This window comes from Scedosporium apiospermum, assembly GCF_000732125.1.
Source record: "Scedosporium apiospermum strain IHEM 14462 chromosome Unknown SEQ_SAPIO_0089, whole genome shotgun sequence".
Classification (NCBI taxonomy): domain Eukaryota; kingdom Fungi; phylum Ascomycota; class Sordariomycetes; order Microascales; family Microascaceae; genus Scedosporium; species Scedosporium apiospermum.
Window position 1 is genome coordinate 160927 of NW_015971790.1, and position 22615 is coordinate 183541.

Consider the following 22615-nt stretch of genomic DNA (forward strand, 5'->3'; position numbering starts at 1 on the left):
CGCCTGCCTGGCCAATCCCAACCGCCACCGGCACTGCGAGCACCCCTGGAGAATCAGGATCGGGAACAAGATTAGGTTTATCCACTTTTCACAGGTGGTTGCAGGTTCAAGCGGTAACTGCTATCGGTTTGTTAATTTGGCAGTGGTAGCCATAATGCCGAAGGAGAGGATGGACAGTTGTAGATGTTGTTTGACGCTACCGAGAGGATTACTTGGTTGGGTTGAAGGACGCGAGTACTATTCAGTTCTGAGATTTGAATACCACGGCAAGACAGCTGCCGAAATAACCTTAATTCATCTTCTCATGTAACGGTTCTCCGCCGGCCCTGCGGGGGCATCTTTTGCTTTACTACCGCTGCCGATTCAAGGTGTGAGAATCGAGATGACATCATCCTCATCAGAATTCGTTTCGACTTGGACTCACCCGCTCCACCCGGTATCCGATTTTACCGGGTTGACGGAGTAACTTCATTAGTTGAAAGTGTTGTCTCGGATAGCCAGTTACCATACGTATGGCGCTCTCGATGAAGAATACACCCAAACTAGATTCTCGAAATATGTCTTGAATCATGCAGATTGGGTGGCCTTAGCGGACCGAGTTATGACACTTCGCCAAGCAGATATACTAACAAAAGGTATCTTAACCTGAGACTTGGTATAAATGCGATCCACCTTACAGCCTTCGCTTTTCCAGAAGCCAATTACAATCCGTGTCACATTGGGGTATGATATGAATATCTAGGCTAAAACGGGCCCAACGACCTTCCCCCTTCCCCTTCCACCGATCATGTCAAAGCAATTATCCTTCCACCTTGATCACTTGAAGCTCCGAAGAGATTATAGGGCTAATTTGCCTGTCTTTGTTTCACGTTTCATCGGTTATCGCCCTCCGACAGAGGATAGTCCTCCCTACCAGCCCTTACACTTCCCCCCTTTCTCATGGCTCGTGCTCTTGCCAATGCGTCTCGAGGTATGGATATTCGCATGGATCGGCTGCTTCGGCGGCATCCTACTCATCGAGGCCATCATGTCAACTAGCACAGTATTTCGCGATGTCTATGGGGCGCCAATCATCATGACTTCGTTCGGAGCATCAGCTGTGCTCCTCTTAGCCGCCATCGAATCGCCACTAGCTCAGCCCCGCAACTTCATTCTGGGCCATTTTGTATCTGCTTTAATCGGCACGGCGATCACGAGGCTTTGGACGATGAACCCACAGTATCAAGGATTCCTCGATAACACGAGCTTTCACGGCAACACATTCGTGAATGGAGCCCTTTGTATGGCCACAGCAGCCCTGGGGCAGTTGGCTATCGGTGCAGTCCACCCACCGTAAGTGAGCTTCCACCCCTTGGTTAATGTGTGGTGCAAGGACTGACTCTTTGCGTTTCTCTATTCCTAGAGCCGGCGCGATTGGTCTTAACGCGGCAGTTCAAGTGGAAATAGTCGCCCTCTCGTGGCTTTATCTTCCTACCGTTCTGGCTTCATCGTTGATCATGCTCGGCTGGACCCTTATTATCAACAATCTGGGTCGTCGCCGATACCCATTGTATTGGTGGGCTCCGGGTCAAACGTTTGTCTCGGCGAAAAAGATCGAACGTAGGAGGACGTTGCTCCGCGCGCTTCGCGAAGCGGAGGCTGGGCTCTCAGTGGCGGAAGGCGGTGTCTTCGAAAGGGAAAATGGGGCGCCTGCCAACGGAGAGGCCGAATAGGAGGAACTATAATTAGATGCCATATACTAGTAATGGATTTTGTGTCAAGGCTAGGTCAAGATATATACCAGAAGTACTACAATTTATGTAAATATAAGTCGAAAAACCTGACTGCTTGTGACTGGTATTAAACCTTAGCCGCACTTGTTGAATCGCGCGATGACAGCTTTACAGGAATGAATCCCTAAAACTACCCTGGCTACCGAATCGGACGTCACGCGTGATGACTCCTACTCACTAGACAAGCACTCGGGACAGAAGCCATAGAAATAGGTTGTACCTAATCATCCTCGAACACAAGCAAAATCAGGATATTTCTCCTTCATAGCCTTCTGCACAGCCTCCAGGCATTCGGATTTGCGGTACGAAGCAAGGTCGGGCCAGTGGTGTTGACGATAGATCTCACGCAGCATGGGCACCATCCCGGCTTCACCCGGACCCTCGGGATCCGAGGCGTTCCACACGGTGTGGTGGCTGATCGGAATCCAGTTTAGTTTCCTAAATTCGTCCTTGAAGATCTCGAAGAAGTCAGGGATAGCCCACGCCATTGCTCCCTGGCGCCAGTCTGCCTCTTCCTCTGGCACATCTTCATCCGACTCGTATTCAACTGATTCTTGGTAGTATCCCCTTTCAATCTCGTGTGGACAATCCTCCCAGTGGATAATGCCAAGCTTTGTATCCAGCACCATAACGGGATTCTCGCGGTCGCCGCAGGTAAGGCTAAATACATGTGCTGGAGCTATCTCGGCGAATGCAGCACCCTCGGTCATGATGCGTACCTGGTCGCCAGTGGTGGACCTTGTAGGGCTGCAAAGTTTGGCAATAAGATCTTGCCACTCTGCAAATCGACAGCCAGGGGCAGGCTCTGCATCGTCATTCCAGTTGCCGGGGCAGCGTATGTAAGGTAGATGCGCGAGTAGCGAGAGGACTTCATCTGACTTTCCCAAGGATTTGAGAATGTCCGGGTCGGCATTGATTATCGATGGCCAGCCCTCTTCTGGGGGGTAAATGATCTGCGAATCCTTCATGTACATTCCGATGAGGAACTGGTAGAAATCGCCGATAGCGGTGATTGTGTCCGCACGGGAATAGGTAATATCCTCAAGCTCCGGCATCTTGGGCTCCTTCACGTATTCTGACTGGTGTGGAAGATATAATAATCGAGCTGGATGACTGGAGAGGAGTTGCACACCTTAAGTATCCGAGGTTCAAGCTGTAAAACGTGCCCACGCCGCCACTTTCTGCTAATTTTAACTGGGTCGGTCCGTTCCGTCAATGTTAGCAAAAGTTCCCAAGGATCGAACCAGACTGTCGCTCGAGCCAAACCGGAATGGCCCAGAACCGGCAAGCCTCCACTAGCTTCCCAAGGAAGCATCTATTTGCGTAACCGTCTCCACAAATCAACATAAGATCCGAGCATGAAAGGGGTGCTCGTAATCTCCCTCGCTTAATCACTCCCAATAATGTTACACGCTCTTCACCTTTTTTTAAGACTCCTCGCTTCTTCTCCTTCATTCTCATTCCCACCTTACCCTTCCTCATCCACTTTGGATGTCCCCTCACAATTTGTGAACTCACCAAGTCGTCTCACTCCCAACCGCCATGCCTCCATTGCCACCCCTCAAATATGCACCTCAAGGTATTCCTTGGTGGCTTTGTCACCCTCGCAGCGGCGGCCGAAATACCGTCCTGGTTTCTACCTGACTTACCGCCTGTAACTCGGGTGCCCAGGTTGCTCGAAGAGAGACAGGCAGGCGCAACGCCTGAGCCACCAGCTAGCACACTGTCGCCCGACCCTTGGCAATGTGTAACGGAGAACATCAGCCAGTATTTCGACGTCCCCAAGCCTACTGGGAAAGTCCTGGAAGGCATTAATTCCTATGGTGCCGAAGTGGCCAAGCCATGTAGGGCTACGGCAACTGGGCTCGACTTGTTCTCCTGCACAGTCTCAGACCCGAAATCGTGGTGTGGTTTCACGACTGCCGCGCCTGCAGACATTATGGCTAGCTACTCGACATATGTCTTAGAGGCCGTGTCATTCTGGACGGCTAAGAGGGCAACCATTTCAGTCTTGTCAACTAGCTGTCCTGCTGCTTGGGCAGAACCCGATCCGGCCCAGCACGAGTGGCTCAAGATCGCTTTGGCCCATGCCGAATGCTATCTTCAGGCGCACCCCGACACCGAAACCAAATTGACTTCTACGACACCTCCTGCTCGCTCTCCAGCAAGTACTAACGAGGCCATTTCTCGCCGCGGTCAGACTTTAGAATCGCTTGCGCTAGTGGGCATGGGACTTGGCCTTCTCGTCAATGCAGCATGACGCAGGTTTAGGAGATTGGCAATTATACGTGCAACGTGAAAGGATCTGTTGAGTGATTAATACGAAGGCCAATGGACAAAAAAGAGATTATGCGAAACTTCGATACTGTATTAATATTATTATTATCTCTCCTCACAAGATTACGAGCGAGTATTGCGGCACGGGCTGCCAGACAGGTTTTGGTACTTGTAATCCCAGTGGTCCGGTCTCCACGGACAGCGCCTGCAGCGCAAACAGCGATCATTTGGTGCGACTTACGCTGGATCTGGCTTCGGCAACTATTGCTCAGAGTATGGATTTTGGGTTCTACTAACGCGTACTGCGGGACGGGATGTCAGTCGGCCTTTGGTACCTGTGCATAGTTGAGGGGAGAGGAGAGGAGAGGATGATGGGTTCGGAACTTGGAGGTCAGTGATGCTTTTCGTAAAGCCTATGTGAAGTCAGGCTAATGAATCAAACGAAGATATATCAAGAATAGTCTATTTAATATGTACCTGAATGTATGTTAGCACAATTTACACATACCATTGTCTTCGTCATTGGCCCGGGTATTGCAGAGGCATTAGTACTTCGTACTATTTACGAACAATATGCCCTGGGTGCTTTCAGCTCGAAATAAAACTCCTTGGAACCCTTTGCAAGCTTCCATCGTCCAAAAAGCTGCCCATTCTCCACGAGGATGTGCCGTAGCAATTCGCTCCGATCCTCAGCAGCAGGCCATGCATCCCACTTCTGCACATACGGCTCCATGACCTTCAAAGCCTCTTGAACCCACTGCTCAGCCTTATCCTCATCAACCCTTCCTGCCTCAATTATCCTCTGCTTCAGATTCTCCAAATGCTTTTCTCGCTCACTCTCAAACGCAACACGCATCACCCCCAAAAGCATATGCGATCGTATTTCATAGTTCAAATTGCTCATATCGACACCCTCTGTTTCTTTCACTGCAACGGCAGCCAAGAACTCAATCTCCTCCTCACTGCCCAGCTCTGGTTCCCACCCTCTCATCCACACCTCCGCACTCAACCCACCATCAGGCCACCCAGACCACTGTACCTCGCTCCGACGCGTCCCGTCTAAATCCGGCTCGAGAGGTGCAATTCGCGCTTCCATCGAGTCCCATAATTTCGGCGAGTAGTACGCCTCCCACCTCCACGTATCATAGAATCCTGTCCCGACATGAATACCAAATATGTTGGGGCCCCACCAAGCCAGCCTAGCGCGGCGACCCGGCTTTATACCCATCTGATTAAGCCAGAAGTGGGCTTGAGTCTCAGAGTAAGGTTGAACACTTGGATAGTCTTGCCGTAAGCGTAAGATGATCTGCTGGAGGGTGGAGAGGCCTATCTCAATGATGGTTGCTCTAGGGAGTGTTGGTTGCCTCGCGTAAGTCAGCGAGACGTTTTGTGCCCAGCGGGGAAGTTTGTTGAAGTGACCGATGCCTTTTTGCCGTGGCTGCCTAAGTCCGTCACTTGCGTCTGGTAGGTCTTGCAAGTCAGGGAGGCGGTAGAAACGAGCTGATGCTGCTAGGAAAGTCTCTGAGTAGTACTCTCTCCACGCATCCTCGTGAAGTAACTGATAGTGCTGGGCGTAGAATGCGTCAAAGTCATCAAATGAGGGGGTTTCGTCGTCGAGATTATCAGAAGAGCGGTAGATGCCGGCTGCTATCTGGGCTGGGTAAAATATATCTAGAGTACTTCGATTATCACGTTAGTCTTCCTTCGCAATAGTAAAATCTGCTTGGAAATCATACCGATTGAACTTCAAATTTCCCTGCCCAAATGACCACCCGCGGGCGTGGAGTTGATTCACCACGTCGAACACTCCTTCGTCTGCGCACAACGCTTCATCCATATAGATGAATGCTATCCGCAACAGCTGATCATGGCAGTCAACTGGGATCTGCCCACTTTTGACCTTCGCGAGGAATTCCTTAGCACTCATGACGGCGGCCGATATCACTCTGTATGCTAGAGATTAAGATGTGAGAGAACGGGAGCGGTAATTTGTGCGGAAGAAATGGTTCCCTTTGTCACAAATGTCCACCATGACTGGACCCCTATTTTATTACCCCTCAATTTCCTGTTGCTGATTGCCCAGAATTCCTACCTAATATTTCAAGTGCCACAGGCGCTATCGCCACGCCAGGCCTCCAAATTTTGGCCTATGGTAACGTGGGGACTTGCTTCGTAGGGCTGAGACATCATTGATCCCTTTCGCCGAGCCACTGGAGTCAACTCGCAACGCCATCATGGTCTTCGTGCCCGGGTGAATCTGCCATTCCTGGAACGAAGGTGTCCCACCAGGCAAGACATTAAAATCAATTCACTGGATCATTCTCTGGATTCCGGAACTCATCGATGGGGCGTTCGGCCCGATCTCATCGAAAAGATCTGCGAACAATGAGCATGATAGTAATTGAGACAATATAACTTACTCGGGCTTCACGGATTCAAAGAAGCAGATAGAGGGAAGTTTCTATGGAGTCGCTACTCTTCCGAGTGAGGTGTTAGATTTTCTCCGTCATGGAGATTATGGCTACGCTAGAGTACGATATTAGTGGCTACAACGTCATGGAGTCTAGATTGATCGTTGAAACCTATTAGTAAAAATTAATATGTGTCGAGGAAATATTCGTGGATGCCTCAAATACGAATAGACTCACCAAAGAAGAACTCCATATAGCAACCCCTCGGCTCCTGTGTGCTAGTCGAGCTAGCTTACATATTCAGAGATGGTAGTTTGGCCAGAGTTGCTTCGAGGAGCACGGAGATGGTAATGGCGGTCCGGGGGCATTGAGAGCTACTGTTCACATCGAGAAGGGCAGGAGGGCCATCGCTCGCCGCCCAGGCGAAATCGACAATGTACAAAGTGAGGCGGGGGCAAAGCCAGTTCGAAAATAGTAGTTTAATATGCACATCTCACCGGATAAATACACGTGTCAGCAGTCTGGTGCTCATCGAGTCGGATGAGCAGAACTATTGGCCTCTCCACATTGAGGCGGAATTAGGCCCATTGTACCTAGATGTAAGCATCACTGAAAATGTAGGTCGAGCACAGTCACGGATGAACGATCGTGGCCTCATTTAGGTATATATAGCTGCAAGATGACGGCAGTGTTTGTCTCCCTTCGAGCTCTGTCAGCTGAACCCCGTCTCATACTGAAGTGTCAGACCCAATCCCTCTCCATGGCCCGTTGGGACAAGGCCCTAGCATTGTTTCGTTCATGCATAGAAATCGCCCTGGGTTCATCCGCATTTCCGAGGTACACACCCTTCGCCGTAGGACATAGATGCAAGATAGCCATCGGCGTTTTCCGCTTGCTGATTGTCGCGCACTAACGCTACGAAACACGAACACAAACATTAATAACTCTTCATGGGGCGGTGAATCTGACATCGTGGCTTACGATGCTAGCAGCCTGCACGCGATTGGTTCCTGGATAACTGGGGGCGCTTACCCTCATGTCGTGTGGTGGCGTTCATTTCCACCACTCGTATCGTATAAAATACCTTTCTCACCAAGCGCAGGGTAAGGATCGGATCCTTCTCCTCATCCGACCCCTATCCCTGACGAAAATTCCATCTCAATCTCGACAAACCCGGGCTTCGCGCCATCGATTGCCCTCCATGGTCGTGCTCAGCGCCTTCCTCCTGTTGGCATCCATAACACCATGCATCGTCGCGGAGTGCTACCTGCCCAACGGTGTTGACAGGAATAAGGCCAAGGATGCTCCGGATCACAACTACCAACCATGCAAAAACTCCACCGAAGCGAGCATGTGCTGTAACTCCGGGACCGGTGATATTTGCAGAGACAACGGGCTTTGCTACAACCCGTCTTCGAAGCAGATCTGGCGTGAGAGCTGTACAGATCCGACATGGAAATCACCGGGATGTTTGAAGCTGTGTGCCGATGATCTCCTCAGTGAGTGGTGGATTTCTGATTGTAGCACTTCCTGGTCACGCTGGGGCGTATGCTAATTAAAACGGACTTCGAAAGATGCAGCAGGCTTTTCGATGAGTTCGACCGATGTGCGAATCACAGTTTGCGATGATGGGAGTCTCTGCTGCGGCAGCACTGATTCCGAATCCACAAAAGAATGCTGCCGGCAGGGCACTGGCTTCCTCATCGTAGGTGGCCAAGTCGTGAAGGCAGCGCAAGCCAGCGGATCATTGTCATCGCCGGTATCTTCAACCCTTCCAACTTCGACACCCTCCGTCTCTTCTGATTCATCCAACTCCGGCGCCACCGCGAAGGCCTCCGATTCTGGAGATAACAAGGCAGTAATTATCGGGGCAGTGCTGGGCTCTGTCGTGGGTGTCTTGCTTATTGTCCTAGCTGCCCTGTTCTTCAGACGAAGACGAAGCCGTTCGAAAACACCCCCAGCAGAAGGCCCCTTGAACGAGGTCCCTGATGCTGCGAAACCCGATACGCTGAAAGTGGCAGATCGCCCACCTATTGAGTTAGAAGCAGAACACCATCACGTATACATTCATGAGGTAGACGGAGAGAGAAGGATGTAAGCCTTTATTGGCTTGCCTAAACACATCTATGAATGCGGACATGTTTTGTTACGGTGATCCAAGTTCCTGTGAATCTATGTCGGCTGAGCCAAGAGTCTCAGGCACGGTTTGACTGATCGCTACTTCATCTCGGGTCCATGCGGCCGTATCAACTATTCAAGTTTCTCGCTATCCTTACCGTACTATTCACTGATCTGATATTCCTCAAATACACATATTTTCCAGCACAGTAACTTCCAAAACCGCGACCAATGCTGGCCCTGATTCACCACTGTCGCCCCTTGTCCCAGACAAGCCCCGATAAATCGGCCTATAGGTTGGAATCCCCTGTCCTCGCCCACCAGATTGGAAAATTTTCCGGGGAGTACTTTCTGTCATCCTTCAAGTTCATACCATTCTCTGCAGCGGGAAATGTTGGAGAGGACAGGCATGGCGATTGGCACTTACTTTGTTGATCTTGGCTGGATCGTCCCTGAGAAGCAAAGTTTGGGTATCGCCAAAGGTTCTATCCGCCCGATTGATATGGATAGACAATGATCTAAGTATGTCTCGCCCTAACGTTCACTGGCCGCGACCCTGTCATCGGGGTCTCTCCAACCTTTATGCTGCTCCGACCAGTCTGCTGGATGCGCCACGAATTCATCCGAGGTAATACAGCCGCCACATTCCTCCTGCCCCTTTCAAGGCCTTCCTGTGACCGAAAGCTAAGAGTGATAGATAATTCCTGCAAAGTCATCTGGGCCGCCCTCATTGGAGGGAATAGCCTCTTTGCAGCAAAGCTAACAGCCGGTACCAAACACCACCGAGGTCTGGAGTGGTTTCCACTACCCGCGTAGTGAACCCTTCTTGACGTATGAAGGTAGCTTGTGCAGTATGTAATATCTCAAAAAGCCTCCACCAACATAAAGTCGACTTTGTCAAGCATAGGTTGATGTCGGCCGCTGGGCTCCCGCGGATAATTGGACAGTTTCCAATCTCGGAACGCAGAGTCAGAAGATAGGAAAAGAGTGTCGCCGCCAAAAAGCCTTCTCAGAGGCCGCCTTGCTAGTCTTTGGGGAGTGAGACAAGACTATCTGCCGGGGGTGTTTTGGAAGCCCTCATATCTTGCCATGTTGATTCCGCTCGCATCGTTTAGGCGGTAATTGCCAACTCCTGCACTTGTCCGATTCAGGATAGGTAGAGGGCCATCCTCGCACCGGTAGTGGAGCTGAGTTGAACCGCCGCCCATCACCTCGTTGGGGAAACAAGAATAGAACAGCATACACCGACCCATAGACGGATAACTAGTATCTGCCAGTCCGGCCAGGCGTAACCCAAGGATGCGCGCGCATTGGATATGGATCCGCACCCCCTCCAGGGCGCGGTCTATCGTAGGCGCCAAGTCTATCAGCGGGATCATTTCCTAGATAGTCATACCACATGACGCCTATTTCCCTGTTAGCAATTTTAAAACGTTCAATAGACGACAGAGCGCCGCGGCAAGCGCAAGAAAATGTCAAATAAGCAATGGGAAAAAAAAAAAAATAGAAGTAAAAACAGAGCAGGCTTACCTCGCTCAACGACGATTCTCTGGCCAGGTCTAAGTTTATTAAGCACCTGAAAGCACCCGGTCCTACCATTCTCTCCTGCGCACTCTTGGGGGGTCCGCGCGTTCTTGTTCATCACCCAGGCTTCCACGCCCTGGGAGAGAAGCCATTTCACCGTCTCCGTGTGGCCGCTCCCAGCCGCCAAGTGTAGAGCCGTGTCTTCTTCCTCAGTGACATTGCTTACGCCTATATCTCCGCCTTGAGATACAAGCCACGACAGGAGACGGGTATCACCCCGTGCCGCACACGTAAGAACAGCCCGGTTCAACGCCTCTCGCCAAGCATGCCTATCTGTCTCTTCGAGCCGTCGCAGACCCCAGTAGACAACGTTGTTGGCCCCGCCTTTGCAGGCAGCATCGATGACGTTACTGGGTGAATTTTTCCAAGATCTTTTCCCATCTTTGATAATGTAGTCTGGGACCTCCTTAAGGGCTGCGGTTAGTTTTTTCATTGTCTCCTTCTTCGCTGCGGGTAGTTCCTCTGCTTCTTTCTCTGCTTTGGGGATTGCTGCCGCCGGGGTTGCCACCGGTGTTGCTGCTACGGTTGCTGATTCGGTAGCTGGGGTTGCTGCTTCGGTAGCTGGGGTTGCTGCTTCGGTAGCTGGGGTAGCTGCCGCCTTGGTGTTTGTTGCAGGGACATCTTCTAGCCTTGTGTTTATTTCTATGGATGCTTTGGCTTCGGTCAGCTTCTTCTTCTTCATCTTGAAACGGAGCCGCTCAAGAAACCTCTTCGTTTTCCCCATGAGCCTCGGTGTTGGTATAATTCGCGTAGATGACGGGCCTAAAATTCCGTTGTCCAGATCGAGTCGAAGAGTTGATAATTGATGGAGAGGGGAGAAACGTCGTCTGTCTCTAGCATCTCGTCCCATCTCTTCTCCCTCATATGTACTGACATGCAAGGATGCCTCCGCGAGCCTCAACACGTAAGACGGGAAAATAATTTTGCCGTACGCGGCTGTTTGATTGGAACAGGGAGCTTTGGTGGTGACCCCTCTAGTCCGATCATGTTGAGTAATCCAGTAATGATCATATAATCATCTTGCTGCATGAGCTTCGTTATCGGGTCATTATCTAGAATGTCCACAGCTGTGACTGGTGTGTACTTTGCCGTCAAGTCTACAGAGCAGTTCATATAGACCTAGTGAAAGCACACCAAACTCGACCCCGCAACCAATGGAGGCGGGGGAATCTTGTAAATTCTTTGATAGGATGACGCCCAGAAGACTCGCATTTTCCTCGCTGCCCTGCCTTAAACCTGAGGCGTGACCCGATGGTGTTCCACAACGTCTCGGTTAATTATCCTCCTTGTTCCGAAGATAGAATCGCATCAACGATGGCTTGATCCGCGACTGGGCATAGAGAAACTGGAGGGGTGGGACTCTCACGTTTAAGATATGTCGATCTCCTCTCAAGAGCTGACCGGAGGTAAATATCTAGCAGAGGCCTAGGAATAGGGAAGCTTCCATAAAGAGAAAGAAATCGAAGAAGATTGAGAGGCTTCTTCCTTAAGAAGTGCTTTCCTATTGATCGGCGGCCATAGCGGGGACAATGTAGCCTAGGATCTTGCCTCATCAAACCAATAACAACAGGGATACAGACAGAAGGCTACTTGTTACTTTTCGCAGCCCGAAATTAGAACCTCGACATCGGGATGCCTCTGTAGAGCAGTAGGGCGAGAAGACCCGTACATGTATGCCACTGCGCATGTAAACCGTCCATTTGCTATCGACATGGTCCAACATTGCTTCGCTAAGAGCCGGCCGCAGATGAGCTAGGCCTCGACCCAGACTCGTTTCAGACATGGATAAATATCAACTCCTTCGATATAGTCAACACCACCTTTGAGACCATGGACGCCATGCTTTTGGCTCTTGAAGACGACCTCAGCATCGTACATGTATCTTTGCGAGAATGCCGGATACGCGCTGCTTACGAATGGATCAAATCCGCCTCGGAGCCTCTGGATTGGGCAGATGAGAATAAAATTTCAACGGTGGTGCCCTCAGCTGACTTCTACAATTATCGCCATGGAGGCTCGCGATACCATGGGTGGAAGACCATGTGCGCGGAACGCTGGGAATTCTGGCGGGGTACGTTCGAAGAACTTGCGAAAAAGGAATCCGGCCTCAGCATAGGAGAGCAGGTCAGACAGGCAGCACCGGAAGCAGTGCGGGCCATGGTTTGGACGGAGGGCAATGGTGGCTTAAACGACGGGGCGAGAAGTAGCCATTATAACTACAACTGACAGTTGCAACATTATCTTATATTTCTCGCCCCGTCTCTTGAATAAATCGTGTTGATTTATCCTCCTGACGGTCCCCCATCAATTTTCAAAACGGTTTGTAAAACTCTATGGATAAGCTTCATACTTTGGGAATGTTCACGGATGCAACAGTGAACGATCGGCTGCTGTTGCTGGTGAGGGCAGCTTCCGATATCTACCTCCTTCCAGATGATGTGAGGGAACTTTTCAATGACCACTGCATGCTCAAAAATGTCTAGTGCCATTGTATTATATATGGGTGGAATTCGAACAAGTAGCGGAGATTAGATGACAACTAGGACAAACCAACCCTCTTCATAGTATACTGTACATGAGCCGAGCCAAGACACAAGCTGAGCACCCGAGGCTCAGATGCACAGCAGCGACGGTGTCTCGTCCGGGATCTTCTCAACAATGGTTTTCAGTAGAGAATAACCCGAGCGAATGCAAAGTGACTTCCTCTGCTGAGAGCCCCAAATCACCACCGACGACCTCAGCGTCTCCAAAATAGTCTGTCGAGGCGGAATCGCACCATCCAGAGCGTCCGCCGCCGCTGAAAGAGGCGCGTCCTCCCTCAGCACATGTATACAAGCCGTCAACGCCGCGGCGAAAAAGTCCAGCATAAAAGCCCTCCCGACCTCGAGGAGGCCGGCATCGCCCCCTTCCAACATGCCATGCTGGTGTACCAAAAGCGCCAGGCTGCATTCGAGGGAGGACCAGTACGATATCGGATAGTCGAAGGGGGACTCGGGGAGGTGGGCGAATTTGCGATGGAGGACAAGGAGGACGCGGCGGAAGAAAATCTCGAGGGCGGTTCGACGTAGACCGGTCTCTGTGTTAACGACGGTGGTCATAAGCTGTCTGACTATGGTGTTGTATTGGACAGCTTCTTCGTAGGTCAGATTGGAGGATTTCGAGTTGACTTTGTCTTCGACTTCCATGATCAGGGGGAATGTGTTGTATAGTGGATCGTCGTACTGGGAAACATGGTTTCCGAGTAGACTCGGGTCAGGGAGCGGGTGACAAGACACCATTTCGTCCTTTTGTAGGAGCGACGACATGCCGGTAAGAATGGATATTTCAATATCAATATAAACAATCGTCGTCCATAGTTTTCTACACGCGTGCCAGTCGGCCCAGCCGACTTCATCCTCTTCGGAACAGTCGCAAGAAGTATGATGCAGTCCTAGCATTACGGCGAGCCGTATCATCAACCCGGCTAAGGACCACGAAGCATCAACCGCCCAGCAGGTGGCATTTGCGACTCGCTTCGTCATGACCATCAAGCATAAGGTTCGGAGGGTGGCGAGGGAGGGCCGAAACATGAACGGGGTTTTCATTAAACATGCCTCGGCGGCGTGGTAGAATTCAGTGCTGTTAGCTTGGGTTCCTGTCGTGGCGGAGCAACCAAGACCTAGCACGATTAGGTATTGTGCAAGCTTTACCAGATCCTCCACAGATGAGGGCGGTGATGATATATCAAAGAGTACCACTCCATGTCCCGGGGTATCGGGGTCGAATATAGGATGAAGAGGTTCGAAAATTCGAAAGTAGTTGTCGACATATGTTTGAGTAGAGGAGCTGCAATTAGATAGGAGATCCATTACGGACCTAAGTGATGCGTATTTTACCGCACCAGGACTTCCAAATGGATAGTTGACTGGAATGATCAGCTCAAGGTCACACGTCGTGTGGTCGAGCTTTTCCCATTGAGTCTGAGCGTAGGTGTGGAAATCTATTGAGGTAAGTGCCTTGATCTGACGTGGTCATATTTATCGTTAGCCTTCGCTATTGCCTCTTTCTTCTTCCCCTAATCGATCAATCAAAATCGACAGTAGGAAAAAAAAAAGGAGAAGGAAAAAGTAAAGAAGAACAAGGATTGCTGCCCAGAAATACCTACCCGATACATCAATATCCTCCAGTGGCTAGATCCCCGGTGCCTCGAGTTGAAGGTCTCAAAAACAGTATTAAAATCTTCGGGCTCGGGGCTTTCAATTTCTCTTTCGTTGGCATTCTCTGCATTTGCGGAACGATGCATGTACGAGCAGTCATCGGCCACTCCACTGTTCTGGCAGCGCGTGCATGGCAGCTTCTTGTCGCATTTGACTTTCATCCGATGGCACCGCGAACAGGAGAACCGCACACGATTTCGTCGACGGATCTCTCTGACTTCGGCGCAGGTGGCTGGTGCAATGATGCTGCAGATAATAGAGTCGCCATTGATGAAATCGTTCGCGACCGGCGACTCAAGTACTCCATCGGTCCAGGTGTCTAGACATGCCAAGTCAAAGGGTGTAGAGGGGCTCGAAGGCGTAGAGCTCGATCCCCCGGAGCTGAAGCTGGCGGTGCTCGTTTCACCAAAGGAGCACGGGAATCCCGTCTGGCGGCACTTGGAGCAACATGGCCGCACCCGATCACAGCGTCTCTTTAGCTTTCGGCATCGCTCACATGCAGTCACCCTACGCGGGTAAGGCATGGCTTCATAATTCGCCAAGTAACGCTGGTTAAGTAATGTGGGAATGATCTCTGTTGCAGGGGTTCAAAGAAGCAACGTCCTGGACCAGCGCGTGATGGCGTGAGGGGTTGAAATGCAATAGGTCGAAAACAAACAACGACAATCTCTCTAGAAACGATGCCCAGACCCGGTGATAATCGGCCGCGGACAGGAAAATGTTTATTATGCTCCCCGGAACGGTTCACAGGGCCGATGACCGGCAGGTTGATGATGAAAACGTGGTCGTCTTTTGTTGGAAACATTGGCCGACATTTGGACCGATTATCACCGACTCCGCTGCGACCTTCGCCTGATCTGCCTAGACCCATTTCGGTAAGCGGCCAATGCGATTCGTCAAGGCTGCCTTAAAAGTGGACATCATCCCTGCTCTTCCTCTTCAGCTCAGGTATATGTGGCTCTATCGGGTTCAATCGCGAGACAGGATCTTATCAATCTATCCCTCGGCATGCACTATCAGCCCTATTCGGCCGGGTCATCCGGGTTGATTCGGTACTCCGTATGCCGTCGGCCGGTACAAATCATGGGGTTGAGAAGCTTGGATTAGCCCGATCGTCGGCGAAAGCGTGCCTCCCAAGTCTATTCAAATGACGTCACTTCTAATCAATGGTCAGTCAGCGTGGAGAAATGCCCTCATGTTCTTTTAAGCCAGACACCTATGTCAACATATATTGAAAAAATTCCCCATCGAGTTCTTTAATAGCCTTGGAGGTCGTCAACTCGTAATGTGGTCCAAATTATTCTTAGGTTCGGGGTTCCCTCATCTTTGGGAGAGTGTTGATTCCGGGTCTTCATTTTCTCTTCGTTGTTGAGAATCTATGTAAACCTACACCTATGTCATCCACAAATACCAGTTCCAGATATTCCAACAGAAAGACATCCCCTCGGAAGCGGACTCGAGGGCGGTAAGAAGAGGGATCATCTGTACCGTGAGATGTGATCTGATTAATGCCGGGAAAAGTGAGCGGATTTGGGCCAAGCCAGGAAAACTCAGGTAAGAATTGTTACCTCGAGATACTCCCCCTCAGCACTATCCTGTCTTTATATTACCATCTGTAGTATGTGAAAGCGGAGGGGGGTCTGGGGGTTCTCTTGTAAGAGTTTGCGAGCCTGGTGAAACCCTCACAGGTGAATGCAGATCTTGTGTCGAAACTACACGGCGTTGGCCATAATTACCGGCAGTGAGAACCACCCGGAAAGAGGAAGCAGAAGCCAGGGTAAAGAGGGAGCTCAGTGGAAGAGGTCCGCGGGAAAGTCCCTAATACACAAATTGGATCAGCGAAGAGGAGAAGAGTGCTCGGCTGCGTTGACGGAAATATACAAGCCATCTCATTCAATTATCGTGCTCGACCACACACCTAACTCTCGAGACACTTCCAGAACCTGCGTATCCGAATCACCATATCGACTTCCTTCACCGAGAAAGTGCCTTGGTGGACGTTGGTGAAGAGAAGGGGCCGCGATGGAGTGACGAGGTCGTTGACGGGCGCTCGTGTTGATGTGTAGGATTAGATACTGTAATGTCGATGTGAATTCGCAGTTGGTACGAGGTGTAGGTAACAAAAAGAGCAAGGAATTTGATTGAATACAATCATGCTATAATAAATTCGTGTCTTCCCTCTTAGTAGAGCATCTAATTTTCATCTAATATCAACAATTGAACCCATCCTGAGATGGTCGGCCTGGAGGAAGGAGCCCCCAACGCACCTTCCTCAAGGTCTAGGCACCAACACATATGATAACTTTATATACGATGCCACGGCAAGAATTTCCAACCGAGAAGCTAAAGCAGTAGCGACTGCGACCAATGACCAAGTGGTCATTGGAGCGCTCAGGAGGTTAGAAAATTGCAATTTTCGTAGCTCGCGGTAAGCAACCGGGATTCGATCCTGGGAGCGCGCCACGAGCGAGCTTTTTGTATTTTTTTTTTTCACTCTCTTTTTCTCTCCTCGAACAATCTGAATCGAAAGAAAAGATAACTAAGAACCAATCTTCTTTTATTTTCTTGTTCTTCTTGGCTCGATACACTCTTAGAAAAGAATACTATTCATTCGACCATGCCTTGTCTACGGAAATCTATCCACTAGAAACACTGTCATCAACAGGGAGACGAGAAAACTGGTCCTCTTGAATCCGAGGCCACTTTGCCTTGACAATGGGGATGATGTCCTACCAAAGGAACTGACCAGGCTTGTTGCCGCAAACACTGTCATACCTCGCGCTAGAAGAGCCTGGTGGCTGGCGAGATGATATGATTTGTATCTGTAGTATTAAATTTGGTTTTGGAGTAGGCCGCGTGTATAATATCAGCTATGTGGTGCTCGAGCAACCTCTGTGAGAGATGTCAGCTTAGCTTAAGGGCGGCGAGAGACGCCGACTTCGTCTAGATGCTGACTGTTTTGGTCACGGTCGCGAAGACCAGATGTTTCATTTTCCTCCGTACTTCAAACATCCGGGTGGCCTCCGGGGGCTGGATCGTCGTCGCGGTCACGTCGTTCCATTTACCTTCTGCTTCTCTGGCCCAATGTGTACATTACACCTGGGCACATCGAAAAACCGCGAGACTCATGAGCTGAGACAGAATGAATCTGCTCACCCCATACGTTATTTCTCCTGTGACGGGAAAACCTTGAAGTACCTTACCACGCCAGTTAAACTTGCACGAATCGAGTACACTAGGGAGCCGCATCTGCAGTTTCCTATGCGATACGAGCGATCCGAACAGCGCATGCCTGTTTAGTTGATGTCCACTCCAGCCACTTGGAAGCAAGCTACGTTGAAAAGGTGTCAGGGAAAGACAGCAATGGGTCGGTCCGTGTCAATTCGCGGGAGGTACTCAGTTCCAAAGACCCTGGAGAGGTGTGAGAATTTGAGATTGCTGCCGAAAGCTTTGGTTTTTTTGACAGCCGAATATGGAATAAACGAGGGCATCTATTCGACCCCACCATTGGTCAACGAAGACTTGGAACAAGTCCATTCCTATGTTCTTAATGAGGTTCAGAGCTTCAAAAAAGATCACCCGGGGACCTCAGGTTCTGCGAGGACAATATCGCGGCATTCCTACCGGGCGACACATCGGGAAGAATATGTGCCTGATAAAACGGTTTGTCTGAATCATAGGCAGGTCCATCCAGAGAATTAAGGTTCCCCAAGTGCCCTTCCAGCGGACAAGCAATGATTCAGTGTCACCGAAGAGCACGCTAGGTGGATTTGGGAAAGCACCCCAGCAGTTTAAGCTTAAATATGCCCGTTTATGCCCAAGGATTCCTGTTTTGGGGCAACCGGGCGGTGACTGACCAGGTTTTCTGTTCAGGACTGTGATGTGTCATAAAATAAGCAGTCTAATCCTTCCCGACGGGCTCAAGGATACGACTTGGTGAAAGGCCTCATGAGACAAAGATATATACCGGTCTTTTGGGCACTTTCATAAGTGTACTGGGGGCTAGATAATTCATCGTCAGAAAACTACTCCGGATGGCAATTCGATGTCTTAGCATTCCTTACGAAGCAATTCCATTTGCTGTTCAATCCGCAGCTTCCTCCGTTGTTTTCTCAATCTGGTTCTTATGTAGCTGGTCAGATTTCAGCGTTATTGAGGCCATAACTGCGTTGCCTTCTCTGCTTACAGCCCATCGTCATATGCCTTCTCTAAGCATGCCAGATAAAGGCTGTCGCAAGGACTAGATCAATAACCATCATGGGGAATACTCCGACTCCATCCCAGAAGAGACTTATCCAGGTGCATTCCTGGGAGCAAGGCGACCTGACACCAAGTACAGGATGGGGAAGGATTTAATGCCAAAATTTCAGCTCAGTAGTTTCCACTGGGGTGCGTCTATCTTCCACGCGCTCGCCAACTCCGTCATAGTGATGCTAGTCTTCGCGGCTTTCCCGAATGGGATTACAACAGGACAAACCACACTGGCTCTACTCGACATCCGGCGGTATATGAACTGTCCGAAGCCAGTGAGTATCTCAGGCACACATGCTTTCTCTTGTATTCATGTCATTAGCTTTTAGTTGGGGAGGTACAGGAACATTGGCAAAGGTGATGACTACCACACATGGGTTGAGATGCAGGGCGACCCGTCAAAAACAAATGTGTAGGGATAGGAAAGTTGTGTTGTGGTGAACTTGGAGAAGGATGTAAAAGGAGTTTAGAACGTGAAAATTGCAAGGTTTAAAGTAGTTGACAAGATGATTTTATTGGATCGTAGATCGCAGTCTCGAAGAATCGGACATCCCATCCCTCATCCCCTCAAACCCCAGCCCAGCCCAACCCCCCCTAAACTCCCTGCCCCCTTTACACGATGAGGAAAATCTTGATCTTAGAACGTGGCTGTTGACAATTCGACTCATGTCACGGATGCGTGAGCCTCAAATTGGACATCACTACCGAGGTAATCAGGACAATGATCAACGATACAAGGGTAATTAATTCCTCTGGCCAAGAAGCGAAAGGTGTTTACTAACCAAAGGGGAATTGCGGTCAACAACAAGCTCGCCGAAAATGTCCCCAGCCCCTAACCTAGACAAATAAGAACACATCAAATGACCCATGGACTCGGATGGGATCGACGCCACCGGCAGTGGATCCATGTTAGCGTGTCGATCTGCGGCCTTGGTGGGTGTTGGCACGGGCACTAAACCAGGACTGATTGACAGGGAGATTGCCAGATGCGGAGAGTTTGCCATGAAGACTTGGTCTTTGGAATAGTTCGCTGCGTTGATCAATATTTTATAGCAAAATTACAACGGGGCAGGAGATGAGGTAGCGTCTAGGCCATGATCGTTTCGCCGCAATAACGCCTATCGTCAGGCAAGAGTTTGCAGGCACATGGACGACCGGAATAGATGTATAAAAGACTGTCTTCCCGCGGTCGAAGTGGCATGATTTCTTTTACATCCCACACTCTCACATCATTCGCTCTCGTCGCTCATTTCGCAACCAACTACTTGACATTCTTTAATTCTGCTTTTTAATCCAACTACTTGCTTTTAATATCATCCACCTCTCCATACCTAATACCGACACAATGAAGTTCTCCGGACTCCTCGCTGCGGCTTTCGCCTTCACTGCCTATGCCTCGGTCATCCCTGCCCAGGCTCCTCCTGCTGTTGCCGATGTTGGCCACTGCCTTGACTGCACCGTCTCCGCGGTCTTGACCACCGTCACCGACCTCAAGGCCACCGTCGACAAGGAGTTGGTGTCCATCAGTACGCGCACTCCCTTCTTAACATCCGTTGCCACCCCTTTGAGACTCATCTTGTACTAATCCATCCATTGCAGCCGCGCTTGTTGGCGCCGGCGACCTCACCGTCGACGTTGTCGCTGAGGTCAAGGCCAAGATCGTCTCCCTCACCGCCGAGGTTGAGGTTGTAGTCAACACTGTCCTTCCTCTCGTTGCCGGTATCGATGTTGCTCTTGCTGTCGGCGACCTCCAGGTCCTCCTCAACCTTGTCGTCGAAGTCACTGCCCTCGTTTCCGGACTTGAGAAGACTCTCGCTGGCCTCGTCGTCTCCCTCGGTGATGGTACGTCTTAGGACCCCGGTCCCATAATGCGATCAGGGGAATTGCTAATATTCCATCTAGATGTCGCTACCCTCACTGTCGATCTCGGCCACATCCTGTACGCCGTCAACTGCCTCCTCACTGCCGTCCTCAACCTCGTCTTCAGCATCGTTGGCTCTGTCACCGAGTGCGTTCCTCTCGTTGGTGAGCTGCTCCAGGCCGCCAACGGCCTCCTCGCTATTGTCAATGGCCTCCTCACCGGCACCCTTGCCGAGATCTTGGTCGCCGTCCACTTGTAAGGGAATGGATACGTGGTCGAATTGAATTGAGGGCTCGGGAAGCTTCTTTGTATAATATTAGCGTCGAGTGGATTGTCACGGATGACCAATGCCAAACTAAAACCGCAGAATCGCGCGGTGGCGTGGTCGGATGCAACCTGGCAGACAAGCTTTAGCAAGTTATAATAATTCATGCATACCCCAACACCCATCTTACAATTATCGTGAGCAAGTGTAGGGAATCGTCCAGACTAAAGGCGGTTCTTCGTGAATTCCCTGTCCCCGCCCCCAAACCATCGCCTTTATCAAATCAGGCGTAGTTAATATGCAAGTCTTGGAAAATAAAGCGAGAAAGATTGAAAACGATGAACCGCCCGACCGCATGATGTCATTCCAATATAATACATTCAATGTGATACAGGACCCAAGGTCGCCTCCATCTCACTCCTCCATTTGCCCCATAGGTCCCTTAATGGCTGTGGTCCCGTCTTCCAAAGTTTCTCATGTAAACTGACAACTCCATTCTCCACATCTCGCGATGAGGGCCAAGTCGAAGACCACTTCCAATCTAATTCCTTCCACGGCATCGGCCCAGGTTTCGCATTTTCGGGACACTCGGACGAGGATTCCCTCGCCTTCTGGCTGACGTCGCATCGCCGAAAAGCGTAGTTTAGAAGGCTTTGCTCCATCGTGTGAGGGTCGAATCGGCGGTAATGACCCATGACACTAAGGAGGTATTCGAAAACTTCTTGTGATGGCGCCGCAAGCCAAAATCCGGCGCTAAATGACCCCGTCGTCTTGGCAGGGTCAGGTGGCACAGGGTGGTCGCGCTCACCTGTGAATTGGTGATCCGAGGATGCCATAAAGACGTATTCGGCAGGCAAATCAGCTTCATCGCCTTTCCTATACGTGAAATTCGTCTGCGAGGGATTTCTACTCGCGTCGGAGTTGAAAATGTCGTCCAGCGGCGAAAGCAGCAGGGTATCGGCGTCAAGGAAGAGGACGCGCGAGTACTGGGTCAATTGCAATAAGCGCAGCTTGGTGAACTGGTCTTTCCACCGGGTCACCCCTGTCCTGATCCACCACCTAAGAGGCAGATCTTCTATTTCGACGACTTTTGCGCCATCGACCTGGAGCTGTTCCCGTTTCCAGGGATCCACCTCGCTGGTAACTGCCACGATGAAATCGATTTTCTCCATATTCTCGTCCCGGAGTCGCGTCTGTTGGGCATGAAGGACTTGGTAGGTTAATATGCGACAGGCAACGAAATAGTCGTCTTCTTGCCGTTGTGAAGTGTCGCTGCCGAGGAAGGTTACGATGGCAAAGCGGGAGGTGTGGTCTAATGAGGAAAGGCGACCGTAGTCTGGGCTGTATGGGCGCTGGGAGGGATTTAGGTAGATGTATAACCCGGACACGGCCACCAGGAAGACGACGAAAATGCGCAAATAGCGCCCTACTGGGCGAGCACCCATACAGGCGTAAGGAGGATATTAAAGGAAAAGCGGACAGAGGAAACGAGAGTACTGGAATTGTTGAAACGTGAGGTTGAAGGGGGACAAAACGACCAACGTCGAGAGTTGTCACTGCGCACGTGTCATGTATCGGTTCATCAATTGATCTCTAAAATCTCAGGCATTATTTATGACCAAGCTTTGTGCTGTCATCTTGAAATTGTTTCAAACGAAATGCTACCTTGTACAACATTCAGGGGTCATATCCTCCTGTGGCGCATGAATTACCCCTTTTCAATCAAATCAAATTCTTGCACGACGAAGGATTGAGAAGCATAATTCTACCAGGTGCGTTTTCCTCTTGACCTTGGAAGACCAAATTGAACTTGGCGGATTTGAGGTTCTTGCTGTTGGAGTGATCAGAAAAGCTATGGGGGCGGGCATGTATTTTTCTTC

At 50.4% G+C, this 22615-nt stretch overlaps 4 protein-coding genes and 5 pseudogenes across 4 annotated transcripts; 4 read left to right on the plus strand and 5 right to left on the minus strand.

The window, feature by feature from the left end:
• Positions 1 to 1075: 1075 nt before the first annotated feature.
• Positions 1076 to 1712, plus strand: SAPIO_CDS3751 (uncharacterized protein; the record flags this gene model as incomplete). The annotated part of the gene is made up of 2 exons (XM_016786484.1): positions 1076 to 1332; positions 1403 to 1712. The coding sequence occupies 2 exons, from the start codon at positions 1076 to 1078 to the stop codon at positions 1710 to 1712; spliced, it is 567 nt and encodes a 188-aa protein (XP_016643827.1).
• Positions 1713 to 1996: 284 nt separating this feature from the next.
• SAPIO_CDS3752 lies at positions 1997 to 2827 on the minus strand (annotated as a pseudogene; the record flags this gene model as incomplete).
• Positions 2828 to 3339: 512 nt separating this feature from the next.
• Positions 3340 to 4032, plus strand: SAPIO_CDS3753 (annotated as a pseudogene; the record flags this gene model as incomplete).
• A 579-nt stretch (positions 4033 to 4611) lies between these two features.
• Positions 4612 to 5976, minus strand: SAPIO_CDS3754 (Rta1 domain protein; the record flags this gene model as incomplete). Its single annotated transcript, XM_016786485.1, has 2 exons — positions 4612 to 5728; positions 5786 to 5976. The coding sequence occupies 2 exons, from the start codon at positions 5974 to 5976 to the stop codon at positions 4612 to 4614; spliced, it is 1308 nt and encodes a 435-aa protein (XP_016643828.1).
• Positions 5977 to 9841: 3865 nt separating this feature from the next.
• Positions 9842 to 10844, minus strand: SAPIO_CDS3755 (uncharacterized protein; the record flags this gene model as incomplete). Its single annotated transcript, XM_016786486.1, has 2 exons — positions 9842 to 9984; positions 10109 to 10844. 2 exons carry the CDS (start codon positions 10842 to 10844, stop codon positions 9842 to 9844), a joined length of 879 nt encoding a protein of 292 aa, XP_016643829.1.
• Positions 10845 to 11992: 1148 nt separating this feature from the next.
• On the plus strand, positions 11993 to 12388 carry SAPIO_CDS3756 (annotated as a pseudogene; the record flags this gene model as incomplete).
• A 386-nt stretch (positions 12389 to 12774) lies between these two features.
• On the minus strand, positions 12775 to 13440 carry SAPIO_CDS3757 (annotated as a pseudogene; the record flags this gene model as incomplete).
• A 6514-nt stretch (positions 13441 to 19954) lies between these two features.
• SAPIO_CDS3758 (uncharacterized protein) lies at positions 19955 to 20884 on the plus strand (the record flags this gene model as incomplete). The annotated part of the gene is made up of 4 exons (XM_016786487.1): positions 19955 to 20135; positions 20209 to 20451; positions 20512 to 20725; positions 20791 to 20884. 4 exons carry the CDS (start codon positions 19955 to 19957, stop codon positions 20882 to 20884), a joined length of 732 nt encoding a protein of 243 aa, XP_016643830.1.
• A 231-nt stretch (positions 20885 to 21115) lies between these two features.
• On the minus strand, positions 21116 to 22180 carry SAPIO_CDS3759 (annotated as a pseudogene; the record flags this gene model as incomplete).
• Between the last annotated feature and the right edge of the window lie 435 nt (positions 22181 to 22615).